At 37.4% G+C, this 14,637-nt stretch overlaps 1 protein-coding gene across 10 annotated transcripts in view; it reads right to left on the bottom strand.

The window, feature by feature from the left end:
• Window positions 1–14,637, bottom strand: part of LTBP1 (latent transforming growth factor beta binding protein 1) — a 192,512-nt gene that overhangs the window by 52,850 nt on the left and 125,025 nt on the right. For 4 of the 10 annotated variants that reach the window (XM_048297345.1, XM_048297346.1, XM_048297344.1 and 1 more), the window contains exons 12-19: window positions 12,740–12,973; window positions 11,827–11,849; window positions 10,726–10,828; window positions 10,040–10,138; window positions 7,864–7,989; window positions 6,602–6,727; window positions 5,826–5,948; window positions 2,975–3,094 (exon numbers count right to left, since the gene is read on the bottom strand). In XM_048297345.1, coding sequence (XP_048153302.1) covers window positions 2,975–3,094; window positions 5,826–5,948; window positions 6,602–6,727; window positions 7,864–7,989; window positions 10,040–10,138; window positions 10,726–10,828; window positions 11,827–11,849; window positions 12,740–12,973 — 954 coding nt within the window. The remainder of the gene's footprint in view (window positions 1–2,974; window positions 3,095–5,825; window positions 5,949–6,601; window positions 6,728–7,863; window positions 7,990–10,039; window positions 10,139–10,725; window positions 10,829–11,826; window positions 11,850–12,739; window positions 12,974–14,637) is intronic. The other 6 variants (XM_048297347.1, XM_048297352.1, XM_048297343.1 and 3 more) reach the window with 4 other exon arrangements.

The following is a 14,637-nucleotide window of genomic DNA, read 5'->3' on the forward strand; positions in this document are numbered from 1 at the left end:
TTATTTCCCAGCTGTTCTACTGTTGCAAAATGTGCTTGCTCTACAAAACACAATCTTTGCTCTCAATGTACATGGTCAATGCTCTAATTGAAGAAAGAATCTGTCCAAACACAGAGAACCCAATTTGGGCATACAAATTTCCAACTGAACAACAAAACTGCTTCTTATACATTCATTGTCATCTCCAAGCTTCTTGACAAAGAAACTTGGAATACTATATCTGATTTTTGGATGGGACTCAAAGATCAAGAGTCTTCCCCATAAAGCCAGCAGAAAAGCCAGGAACAGAAATTAAATCTTCTGAGATGAAATCCAGAGCTAGAACTGATTCTGTTGATGCTACCTACAGCAGGGCTAGAGGTATTTGGATTAGCTCTGCTGACTTCTGTATTAGTTTTAATATCTTCTAACAGGATCCTTAAAACTGTACAAGCTGAATATTGATACTTAACCATGGAGCTTCAAAATCCACCCCAGTGATAATCACAAGGATGAAGTGGTTAGGATCTAGAAAGTTTTGTTGACCTGTTTTTTTAAATTTATCAACACACAGAAGTGTGCTCTAGATACATCATGATATATGACATTATTTGAATGTGCAAATGTGCAGAGAGAAAAATGGAATAAAAATAAATCAGTGCTTGAAAGTAAACTTAAAACCCAATGAATCATTTCAAATACTTTGTTCCTGTACAACATGAATGCATTGAAGGACCTGGGACAGTGGTAATTTCAAGACAATGAGGAGGCAGGCTGTGCAGGTGTCCTTTTCCATTTCTTCCAATATGCACTGTACATTCCCACCTAAACTCCAGTTAAGTGTAGTCTACCCAAATTTGAAGTGAACTGATTGACTTGCCTTAATGAAACAGAAGTGGCCATGTTCCTGGCTTTAAATCCTGGAAGATTACAATATAAATGGCATCAAAGATCTATCTGCATCATTGTTACACTAGATTTTCTATGGCATAAAGTGCAGACGGAGGAATGAAGTGAGGTAAAAAAAATACTGAGGACTGCACTGTGGAAAAGCAGAAGAGCCGCAACTGACCCAAACTAATAGGAGAAACAACGATTTATGGAACAATGGATTTAAATACCCTTCACAGACAATGGGAAATACTTTCCTTTTTGGTGTATTTAAACTGTGCCATATTGCAGAACTATAGATTTATGACAAATTGCCTGCATTACATTTTCTAAAATGTATATGGCTCATTTCCAACATGATGTAAGCCTAGGATAAACAAAAAATGGACTGATCACATCACTAATGAAGTGAGTAAGAATGTCTAGGCTTAGAACATTTCATAAAACAAAGGAAAAAAGGGAAACTACATGTAGTAATACAAGGAAAAAAATTATCACTTGAAACCAAGACATATCCCTTACATGACTTAGTTCTGAGAAAAGCACTGACTTCTCTCATTTCCCTCCTACTAACCTGGTTAGCAAGAATGAAACAACTGAAAGTTACGCCAGGGAATTTTCAACCAGGCTATTTTCATAAATAGGTACAGAAATAAAGCTTAATATTGGGAAAGAAGGCAAAATTAAGCCAACACTTTGCAAAAAAAAAAAAAAAAGGAGTTAAGTAAGAGAGTTCTAACAGAGTACATATGCCACATTCTTTGCAAGGGCACCAGTAATCCAGGAAGGTGGGAAGGAATGAAACAAAGATGAATGTGGAGTAATTTGTGCAAAGTGAAACCCATTAATTTGTTGTGAACATTTCATAGCCTGCTACAACTCCATTAAAATCCATGAAATTACCTGAGAAATACATTCCTCCACAGCAAGTCAAATGACAAGACCAAATATGCAGCTATGACATGGCAGATCTGTTCAGACAGTTTGACTTCCTCAGAAAACAGGATGGTTGAAAACAGTGTAATCTGCACAGCAAAACTGGTGGTGAGGTTCTGACAGCCACACCATTGCTTCACTGCAACCTGGCTCTAATCTTGATCCATAGATCAGCAGCACATTTGCAGTTGGAGCACAGCAGATCCCAGCCTCCAGAGCTGTTTCCACCAAACACTGCTCTTAGACTGCTTTGTGAACTGAACCAAATCACAGAACTGGGAGCCATTACAAAATAAGCTATGGAAGTACACTGACAATCTGCCCTACAACAGTAATGCAAGCAGCCCCTCGATGTAGGTTATGGTACAGCTGTTTAGGTAACATGGTTATTCCAACAATCACAAATTACAGGGCACGTGCTACATGGAGTGGGCAGGAATATTCACAACATATAGCAGATTCTTCACAACTGATGCTAAATTTAAGTTTCTGGTAGTGTCCTGAAAAGTGGCACTTGAAACTGCAAAAGTTATTTCTTTTTGCGCAATGGAATAATTTGCTCTTTCTTACCTATATCTCAAATAACCAAAACTGATCTTGAAAAAAAAAATCAATCTAACATTTAAAAACAAATAGACAAAAATAAAATGCGAGAAATCTGTCCTAAAACCTTAACCTAAAGTGAGACAAGAGGCTTTAAGATATGATAATGTTTTGCTAGAAGTACAGATAATTTAGGAGTTTTATTAATATGCTCCATGAGCAAAGTCCCATATCCTACTGAAAAACCTGTGAGTCACACTGATGTATTAGCACTCACTTGTCTTTCCATTTCCAAACAACAGCCTACTACTATTTCACTGACAATACACCCCCTTTCTGTTCCATATTTTCTATTTCAAGAATTTTGTTTCGTAGTTCATAATTATGCTGTTTGTAGTCTAGATTCAGTGCTCATTTATCTACAGTAAGACAAGATTTCCTCATGTATACTGTGCCTGAGAACATAAAAGAATTTCAAAAATCTCGTATTTTCAGTTATTTTCAGTTATTCTTGAATGAAATGGGGACCCAGGGCAACGTGCTGTCATCAGGTTGTAACACTGATTGAATATGAAATACAGCTCAGAAGAACTATAACCAGAGAGACAAAGAGTACTAAACATACCATGGCACTGTCCATTCCAGCCTCTGAAGCCCACTCTGCAAGGAATGCACTGGTAAGAGCCAGGAGCATTAAGGCACTGTGCATCCGGACAGGTGGTTGGAGTCAGGCATTCATCGATGTCTTCAAAAGAGAAGATAAAAGGAAATACTGGTCAAAGCCATAATAGAACACTGAACAATAATCTGGTTACTCTGACTCTCCTCCTGTGATACTAAAGCATTTAAAGAGTTGCATACTTTATCTGTTAGAGACACAGGAATGAACAAGTTCACACAGATTTGTACCAGCAAAGGGGCATCTCCGAGAAATACAGTAGCTCATAACACATGCAACTGAATCTGAATTCTCTGTTACACTACAAATCTTTGGTAGGTCTTCCAGAATACACACCGTGTCAGATTTCTGGCTATGATAGGTAAGAAAAACTTTCCTTATGTTACTCCTTTACCATATTGAAGTGCCTGAGATTCCTCCTATAGTCAGATTTTGGAAGATCATTGCAACAACAGTAAAATTGAAACTCTGGCTTCCAAAAGCAAAGCGCAATTTGGTATTCTCCAATGTTGCAGAGTTATATAAGTGCTATGGAGACTAAAAATGTAATTGTGTGAATTAGAATCAAAGATGCTTACATGAAGCAAGAAGTTACTTTTGTCTGAAAGAAGGCACAAGCCACATCACTGAGGCTGGCAATGTTTAGGGTGATAGAGGGACTTTCTGCATCAGGCAAGGTCCTAGTTTACCCATGACAAGAAGAGATAGGTCCTGAAAAAGTCATGGAACTCATGTTCAGGCTCTGAGGAAGAACAACTTCTTCCAGCACCAAGGAAATCCATAATACATGCAACATATGCAATCTAGAGGAGACTGCAGACAAAAAACAACATTCAAAGACAAGTTGCTGTCAAGTGACCAATGATCAGAAGATGCTGGAATTAAAACTGTGTAGGCAGCTTCCTTGCAGTCTGCTCCCATGTGTGAGATCATTTCATATTATGGTCTTTAATTACACAATAATTACAATCTTTCCCATGAAATACTTGCTTCATGCAGTGCACAGACCTAATTAAACTGTCAGTCACCTCTGAACTCAGCTTCCTAAGCTCCCATCCTTTTCCTGCCCCAGGCCTTGCAGTTTTGTGTTCTGCAGTTAAGGACTGCTACTTGAGCACAGATCGTAGGGAGGAAATTCACTCCTCGTTTTGAGAACAAGCTCACAGAAGTAGCTCCCAACACTTTTAATTTAACTGGAAAATGCTCCAAACTTGAGAGAATTGAACATCCCAGCTCCGAACAACTCACTGGATGTGGGCAAATAACAATTTTTCATAGAATCACAATTGTCCAGCTTAGAATACTTTCTCATAAAACAGCAATAGGCTTCTTCAGCTGCTACGATGCAGACCTGCAGAAGTTTCTCATGAAACTGCTGTGAGATTTTTTCTTAATTACAAGAAAATCCATTTCTACTGTAATCTCTTCTCAGACCTGTCTGGATTGTGTCTGCCCTCAAAACATACAACATGAATTATGTACTTCATACAGAAATTTTCAGTCAAAATAAAGTCTAAATGCTGCAAAGCTTAAAAACAAATCCCAAGAAGATTCTATAAGAATTCTTCATCCTATGCAATGATATTCAGCTATGACTATAACACTGTTCTACATAAACAACAGACTACAACAGCATATATGCACTCTTCACATTCCCCTAGCTAGGCCCATGACAGAGCTTATGTGAATATAGCTTGAAGGCAGAATGAAGATAGGGTGAGGAAGTGCAAGTGAACTGTGAATGTTGTGTGCAGCTTGGATGACTCTTGCCTTTGTCTCTGAACTGTGGAGGAGGTGGAAGGAAGTTTTTTGCGGAATCAGAAATCTGTCAGTAGGGTGATCATACTATGAAGGTGTAATGACATGGTGAAATGATGCCCTGAATGTGTAATTTCCTTGGTTTGATGGATTTAGTATAGGAAGGTTTTTTCCCTTATGCAACCTTAAATAACTTTCAACAAAAAACTTGGTTTCAGAAATTACATATTGTTAAGTTAAATTATAGAGGACTACCACCACACTATTTAAAATACAAGTTAATAACAAATTTGATGTACTGTAATGGCCTGATTTCTAGCCTAACTGAATCACAGACTCCCTACTCACAGAGAAGATTTGCAAAGACTAGTTGTAAGAGTGGAGTCTGTGAAACAGCTAAATAAATACAAAAAATGGAAGAGGAATCATTTGAAATTAAATGATTTCTTGTGGTTTTTATTTCACAATTCAAGTTGAAAATGAAAAAAATACCAGGAAAAAAGGCAAAAATATCACATTAAAAAATAATGTGAAGCTTTGAAGGTCACATGTCCCAGGATCTCCTGCAGCATGAAATGTCTGCTAGATAGAGATACTGAAAAGGCAACCTATCATTTGCTACCTTTTATAATATAGGAAAAACGACAACTTTTTTTTAACAGAAACTTGGTATGCAGGTAAGGACTAACAATGAAGTTAAGTGATTCCATGGCAAGAGACGATAAAATGGCTGTCCCAAGATGGCTCTGTACACAGTGGGGAAACTCCTTTGCATCATCTTAAGTTTAAATAATAGGAATTGAATTGCCGTTCCAGACACCAAATAACGACAAAGATGAAGAGTACTCACAAAGGCTTCTTGTTTAAGATTGCACCCCCTGGGATTTGTCCCTTTGCAGCTCAAGCTGCAGTGCTAAGCCTCTCTTGAATAGCAGGGGATGTTAATCATTCCAAACAGGAGTAGTTTGGCGCTGGTTTTGTGCTATCAATAAATGGTGACTTCACTTCATCATCGCCACTGTGAAGAGTCCAAACCTACCTCCACATTCCCCTCTCCTGTTCATTTGGTATCCACTGTCACAATATTCACATCTGTATGAGCCAAGAGTGTTTATACAAAAGCCTTCTCCACAAGTATGAGGTCTTGAACATTCATCAAAATCTGCAGATGACAAAGAGAAGAGAAGCTGCTTCACCATCAAAGTATTTCTGAATGCTTGCATCTCCTCAAAACTCTGCTTTAACGAAACTCTAAGTTTGGATTTTTGAAGCTGTTTGCAAGCCACCTCACTGCACAGAGAGAATGAGTTTGAGAAACAACCAGGGTATAGGAAGGTGGCCTGTGAGCACCCCTCTGGCTGCAAACATGTGTTGCTGCATGTATGCAGTGCCCAGGCCAGCACTAACCTAAGGTGGACCACAGCCCCTTCAAGCTGTTTGTGTTGCTTTGTGAAGTCTGTGACTGTTTGCAGCTATATTTTAAAATATGGTTTGTTCCAGCTTCTACTCATTGAAAGAGTGTTGAATATTTGTATTTCACACAACAGGTGTTTTTACTAAATGGCAGTTTTCCTAAACAAGGACGGTACTGAAAAAATTCTTGTTTTTCAACAAACAAACAAACATTTGAAGAGGAATACCAGCTACTCAGGTGTTTTCCTCACCACAATACCTGGTGAGAGACAGTTAAATATACTTCCGGACACCAGTCCAGTACCACTGACATTGAGAAAAAAAAGCTGAAAAGGGGAATTTAGGAGGGTTTAGATATGCTTTTTTATCTTCTTATTTTCTAGAAAGGAGACTAGTTATTACCAACGCAGTCAGTTCCATCTTCACTGGCCATGAATCCAGCTTGGCAAATACATAGGAAACTTCCTTCTGTATTTTCACAGCGTCCAAGGGAACAGAGATGTGGTGCCTGATTACACTCATTGATATCTATAAAAGAAATGAAAACATAAGACTATAGAATAACATATTTAGTTTTGATTCTTTTTGTGTATTCTATGCCACACATTTGAAAGGACTGATCTTGTAATTATTTTAAATATTTGAAAAGGTGTATCTTTTTTCTCTCAGAGATGCAAAAAAGATGCATTAAATAGTTTTGGTTGGAGAAAAATGCTCCTATTGGCTTAGACTGTAAGAATATTGCATTGGCCTGAAGAACGTGACATGATTACATTTCAAATCCCTACACTGCGTGCAACATGAGCACAAGCTGCAAGCATGGAACATTAATAAAATTTGGATGAAATAAAGGGATTCTAAATTGCCACTTGGCTGTGTTGTGTGATTTACTTTTGAATACTGTAGTTGCACCTGATAGCATGTGTTACAGCGTGAAGCTGCTGAGCTTTGGTGGCATGAAGGTTTTACAGCATATAAGCTGTCGACACAATACACCCTTTCTGATCCAAGTTACCGAGGAACCCGTATGCTCTGAATGAAGAAAAGATACCGATACAGCTGCTTCCAAATCTGAAATGGCTCATGCAGAACCCATCTGTGCCCTGCCTCATGTTCAACAGAGGCCTCTGTTCTAGAATTTACTAGCTTAGAAGGAGATGAAGACCTCGCTTTGCAGATCTCTTACTGTGCTTCTCAGTTGTTTATGATATACTTTCTCTTTTCAGTAGCAGGCTGAAAGGAATGACCTAAAAAAATGCCTGGACTTAGTCCAGCTGCAGAGCTGGTAGCTGGGTAAATCACTGTGAGAAACAAATTCATTCTTTTTCCAAACAGAAATGTATTTCTCCCTAGCAGTCTTTTAGATACCTGATATACAGCTGAGAGAAGATGGTCTGTCTAATCACTTTTTCTCTCACATCACAATGGGAAAGGCTTTCATTCCATTTAGTTAAATTCACACTCATTTCAGGGCAGCTGAAAGGCTATATTAGAAACTACCTCGCAAATTTTATTTGGCATAAAAATACTAGCTTGTAGTTTGGAAGGATTCAACATAGGAAAGAACTCCCGACTGCTCTTTAGGTATTTCCTCTAACCAGATTCTACATTTCAAGAATTTCATAGCATGGTTATTTCAGATTTTTGAAAGCATTGTTTCATACCAGTGCACTTCGTCTGCTGATCATTAAGTTTGTACCCCTCGTAGCAGATGCAAGTGTATCCCACAGGCAAATTAACACAGTGTCCTGCTCCACAGATATCAGGATTAACTGTACATTCGTTGATTTCTAAGCAAACAAAAAGAAATTTGAGGTTAAACTCTCTCACATAGTCCAGTAAGTGCACAGTATTCTGTAATCCAAGTAGAAAGCTCAGGCCTGAAAACAAGCGGAAATCAAGTTTGTGACTCCTGAGTTTCTGTAATGGATACCTTATCTGGAAGAATCTAGAAACCATCTAGGCTCTTCCTAGTGACATAACCTTATGTCCCATCCAAGATCTATAAATCAGTACATAAAATTTAAAGTGAAATGAGATAATATAGAATAAAAAAAAAAAATATGGCTCAACCTTTGCATTGCACATTAAGAAAATAACTGTGTGAGTTTCTGATTACAGTGGGTATTCTGATTTACAGAATACTCATCTATTAATGGCTTGGATGTATTTTGTAAGATAAGGAGATTCAGACACGGGCAGCATTGGAGGCTGAAACCTTACAGTAGTTTTAGAAATTCCTGAACTATATGTGTTACTGCAGAAATGCTAATGACTGTGTCCAGTTGCAACAAACTAAGGTTACGCTGCAGTATGGAATTGTAATTCCTGAAAAAGAAAAAACTATTTGTAAAGAAGAACTATTTATCTGGATCACTTAGAAACAGGTCACATTTAAATTTAACTAAATCTTAAGGTACAGAAATAAGGCACTCAAAAACTTCTCAACTTGAACTGCATTCAGTTTTTTAAATCACGTTCAGGATTTTGTCCTACAAATCTTACTGCACTTGTACTTTACTATCTCTTAAATATCTGAACAACATATTGATTTATAGTACACAGCAATTTCTAGTTATACTAATTTTCCAGAGGAAATAAAAAACAGAACATGGAAAATGACCATTTTCTTTTTACTAACTGATGTGAGTTCCCAGCAGGGTAACTTTGTCTGCCTGTAAGGAAGCTGGGAGCTGGCTGGCAGAAGGGGCACAGTCACAGAAGAGCTTACTTCCAAGTTCTAGTTTGATGATCACCACTAGACATACCTTCCTATGGGATTGGTGAACTGTAACTACAGCATACCAAAGGAAGCAGTTGAATGCTCACAGAAGGACAGGATACTTTCTCTACTCTCACAGTACATTCAGGAGAATTTAACTGCAGACAGAATTGTACAAACAACTGGGTGATTTAGACCCTGTGTGCATTGCATCAACTCAAAAATCCATTCCTGCATGAAGGAAAACCATTTTGAAGAGTTTATTTTTTATTAAAGTATGTGAAATTTCTCCCTCTGAATGGAAACCTCTTTGTAGGCCTAAATATCTCTACCAAATAAAAGAATGCATCTTACATGATTTACTAGGATATTGCAAGCACTTCAAAGTCTGTGTTCATTCTGGTTCATTCTAACCAATGAGACAGTGTAATGCTCTCATGTACTAAATATACTACATTCACCTTTTTGTTTGTAAATGCACAGCAAAAGAAATTTTCATGTCTTTTGGACACAGCTGTCATTTAGGCAAATTTCAGCTGACAGGTGCATTACTTGCATTTCTGTTATTTTCACTTCTTGACACATAGATGTAGATGAGAATACTTTAACACATCAAAAAAGGACGAAACACAAACATCAAAAGAACATTTCAAAATAGATCTTACAGTAACTTCTCACCTGCTTTTTGTAGAACATTCTGATCTACATCCCAGGAAGTCTACATCCCTCAATGAATATGCTCATGTATACTTCACGAATACACATGTAGACTGTCTAACAACCTGACTTGTATCCAAGAAGTTTTCAGTTCTAGACTTTCCTCGCAGATCTGCAAAGAAAGTCCAGAACTGAATCTGAGATGGAATTATTAATTTTATATTCTATCCTTTTTTCGTGGGCACAAAAATGGCAGGTACATCCTGGAAGGACCTGGTCCTGGCTCTCTTGGCAGTAGCCTCATTGCTGTGCTGTTCTGTACTTTCTCTCTCTACAGTATTCCTTCTGTTCTACAACCATGTTTTCTTCACTGCGGTAATTCAGCAACAGCTTGGAACAACAGCGTCAAGAACTCAGTCATTTCTTAATTTATTGTAGTTCTAAAAAAAGAAGTATAATACCTGTAACTTGAGTAGGTGCAATAACTTGACTTGCACTTGAAGTAGAGACTTCAGGAGCCACTTCAACAGGCAAAGGAGGGGATGTTTTCTCAATCACTACTGTGCGACATGGAATGGAAATCAATCACATCCAAAAAAACCACCTTAAAGCATTCAAAAAACCCCAGCCCTTAAAGCATTCACACATGATACTGAATAAGTCAGGCACCAAGGAAAATTTAATTAGTTTATTCTGCTTTGACGTAGAGTAGAAAAAAATCAGTATAATTGGAGTTTTCATCATTCTAGTGCTTGTGAAAAAAACACTGAACTAAAGGAAGCAAACACAGTTGTAAAATTTTAGCAGCAAAAGTTATGCATAAATCTACAAGGAGTAACCCAAGCACAGTTTGCTCTTGACAGGAGTACAAGGCTTCACCTCTGCTGACATTAAAATTCTCAAGCACATAATCCAAGATATCACTTTTTCTTAAAATATGTCTTTATCTCCTCAACAAGTCACCAAGCCAATGCCAACCTCTCAATTCCTCCCACTTCTGCTTCCATTATTTTTTTTTGATCATGGAGAAGTTGCTTCTGAAGCTCCAATCATTTTTTCATTAACCTCTGTTAGAATTGTTACTTTCCTGTTCTTTTAAGAATTGTAAGCACTCTCTCACATTGAAAGAAAAGCCAAAATAAGTTACCTGGAAACTTTGGATGCAGGTTAATTGTTGAAATTCCAGGAGAAAGCTGAGGCTGCCCAGGCTCTAGATAAGGCTGCTTTTCTTGATCAATGGAAGCTAATTCCTAGAAGAATGATAAAAAAAATAACATTCTGAAAACATTGCCTTAATTCATAGCTACCCACAAACTCCTGGCTTGACACACTGATAAAATTCTCACGAATGGCTTTTGATAGCAGATCATTAATCACCACCAATTTAAACCCGAATGAACATGGAATACTATGTTTCCACAATGGCAAACAATTTAACATTGATTTTACTTGAAGCAGTCTTTTCCTGGAGCTTCTAATTTTATCTTTGGCTTTGTCCCTCCATAATTCTCCCATTCTCTGGTCTTTAATTGCTCACAAATAGCATTTAAATGCAGTTCAGTATCACACAAAAGTATACAATCTCATCTAGGTCTCTGACCACTGTGAAAGAGTCCTTCTTAGCTATTGAACCCATCATCTTATTTTCATAGAAATGTTAGATGCTTGTACATCCTTAGGAAAATGAAATGGAGTACAGCTGCAGTTATTCACAATAAATCCCATTATCTTCAGCACAGAGAACCTGAAACCTCCAGAATGGGGGACTTCACACAGATACACACTTGCTCTTCTCCAACGAATAAAAGACATCCTAAACAAACAATGAAATTAACTTAGGCACTAATACTAGTCTCATAAGCAGGTGTCACAAATGCTTCTCAAAGCTTCATAATGTTTCTCTCAGATTTATTTTCTCTAGCTGTCAGTATCTGTGTCTCTTCTTCATACCCTCTGCATTTTTCAGTATCCTCTTTAAAACACAATCTCCAGAATGGGATAGAGCAATATATACCAGAACCTCCAACAAATGCCTCTAAGACAGGTTAAAGTAATCTCTTTCTTGTACCTCACTACCTGCCTGTTGTTGTATATAATAACAGCACAAGTTCTTTTTGCCTCATGGTTTGAACAGTAGTCCACAGACTTGTTTGTTCATTATAAATTCTAAATCCTTTCAGTTATCTTTTTCCCATCTTGTACACATGGTCTGCATTCTAATTCCCAGATAAATTACATCATGTTTTACCTGATCAGGAGCTGCTGTTGCCACTAAAACCAGAAAGAAAAAAGAGAATTAATCAGTTTTCACAAAACATTTTATTATATATTTTATCACATTTGAAAGTTGTTGTTGCCATGACACAAAAAATTCAGGCTCAAACCTCATTCCAAAATAGTGCAAACCTGAAATAATGTTCCTGAAGCAAGTGTAAAAACTAACCTGAAACCAGATCAAGATTCTACACACTGTCTAATGTTTCTTTATTCAGTATGCAGCTGCCTTGTAGGTTTCTCAATTGTTTACCTGCTTCCTCAGAAACAATTTGACAAACTCACAGGTTACTAACTCACTGATGAAACCTTTTCGATTCCTTACAAGGAATATCAACATTTGTAAATATTTTAAAGGTAAATTAATATCATAAGGATATATAACCTACCACTAACAAATTTTCAAGGATTTATTGTAAAAAAAACCAAACCATCAAGTTTTAAAATTTGTCTTTTCTTTAGACAAGCAAGAGTGGTTTGGGATTTTTTCCTCCACAAATATGACTTTTTTTCTGGGAAGGCATGGTAGGAATTTAATATAAGGTTTTATTTTCCATTGCAGCTTTCCTTTTTAGAATTCATAAATATATATATTTGATTGATAATTTTTTTTAAGTCTTACAACAAATATGTACTATTTTCTGATCATAAAAATTATTGAGTTTAAAGCAGTCTCATTCTCCTTCCATGGTCTCAGCATCTGGTAGGACCTCCACCCAACATGTGAGAAGTGAATCACGTGAAGCAATCCCCTTGGCAACACGGACGCTCTGCTGTGGGGAGTGACGCCTCTGGGCCCTGCACTGTCCGCAGCTGCCTCGCAAAGACACAAACCATGGAAGACACATGCACAGAAATAGACAAAGACTAAATTTTCCCACTCTCACCTTCTTGTACAGCCATCTCAGTCTCACTTTTCTGTGAGAAGGTCAGTGCCTCCACTGGCTCTTCCTTTGCTGGGAGAGGTGGAGGAGAAGTACCTTTAGCAACAGGTTGAGTAATCGGGGTCTTGCCAATGACAGGTGGCTGTACTCTAACTGCAGGGTGATGATATAGCTTGTTTCTGTGAGGGCCAGAAACCGTATAACCCATTCCACCAGGGCAGATTTCCTTAAAAGCAGCTAGATTTGGGATGGGAAAATATTCCTTTTAGGAGTCTAAAAGTGCAATATGTTGACATAGTGGAAAATATAATGACTACCACTAAGAAATTTAATCTCATACTGTATATACATTTTAACAAAAAACTTCTTAAAGAGAAGCTATGCATTGCATGCTAATATGACTGAGCATTCTCCCAAAAGCATGTTCTGGCTGTTTTTCCCAGGAGGCTTCCCCTCCAGTTTACCATTTTTCTTCAGTTATGATTATCTGTCATTATATCAAGATATTTCTTAAAATTAATTCCCTTCAAACCGTATATCCTTCCTAAGTATTAATTTAAATATGCAAATTGTCTTTATCATCTATACTGCATAATGAATGAAGACCACTGTTGCTATCATTCTCTTTTTTGTAGAAATCAAAGAAAAAAAAGCTCAGCAGCCCTGTACTAGAGGAGCACAACACTACCAACCAGTAACAACACTGATCCACAGGATCCCACCTGACTACATCAGAGGCCTCATACCAGTCCAGATCCAAATTCCACTGAATTGAAAAAGGCTGGCTAAATACAAGATGAGGATCGTAAAAAGCCAAATCACTACTGGAAGAGAGGGGAAATAATCTCATTTATAAAGCTGCTACAGAAAAAATTAATGAAAGGCAACAGCACTTGCTCTGATCTCTACAGGTGATCTATAAAAGCATCATGGTTTGCAGTTCTGCTGGAAGAGTAAAATGAGAAAGAAATACAAATCAGTCTTCCTCCCCACCAAAGAGAATACTCATGCTCCTGTCAGGGTCAGGAAGACTTTCAGGAGTCTTGAGGGAGCAGTGTTTCTTTGTCCTTATTGCTCTAGGTAAAGCCATGTTGGGGTGAAATAAATTTAGTCTCCCATGTGGGAATTCTTACAGAGGCCTAAGGGGTGTGCCAAGTGGGGCATTGCTAAGTTCACAAATTCTGCTTTGAACACATCAGGGTTTTAAAATGAATTAGCATCTAAAATAAAAGCACAAAGTACTAGCTAAAAGCACTCCACAGATGAGTTAAATTATACATTAAATCACAGCATGCATTAATTGCACAATGTGTTTTAATGATGTCTTTGAAAATATGAAGAGTCAAACTAATTAAATTGAGTGGATTCAGGATAATGAAATACTTTTTGCTGGAATATCTGATATCAAAACTTGCTATAAAACAGCCAAATGAGGGTGGGAATTCTGGTCAAAGGAGTAAGATAGAAAATTTGATGTCTGTCCCTTCAGATGCATACTTAGGATGCAGGAAATCTCGCTTCAGGTTGTATTCTCTCAAATGAAAGGTAGAAATGTGAGTCTTACTCTACCACAGCTCTGATAAGAGCTCCCAACACCTGGGCATACAAATCTGCTCTATCAGTGTTTCTTTAGGAGATGGTTTACTTTCTACAAATATTTAATAAGTTTTTTACTTCAATGACTTTTATACTAACATGGGATGCTGCAGTAAATACATTACCCCATTCTGGAGTATCCCACTTTCACACATTTTTCATAGAAAACTCTGAAACATTATGAATTTAACCTGTTACAGAAAGGAACATGTTTTTAAATCATGCAAGTAGTCATTAAATGGGAAAAGCTCATCAGAATTTTTAACTCACAGACTTTCTCTCTGAAGCCTTTTCATTAAGAAAAA

Source organism: Corvus hawaiiensis, chromosome 3, assembly GCF_020740725.1.
Source record: "Corvus hawaiiensis isolate bCorHaw1 chromosome 3, bCorHaw1.pri.cur, whole genome shotgun sequence".
Taxonomy (NCBI): Eukaryota; Metazoa; Chordata; class Aves; order Passeriformes; family Corvidae; genus Corvus; species Corvus hawaiiensis.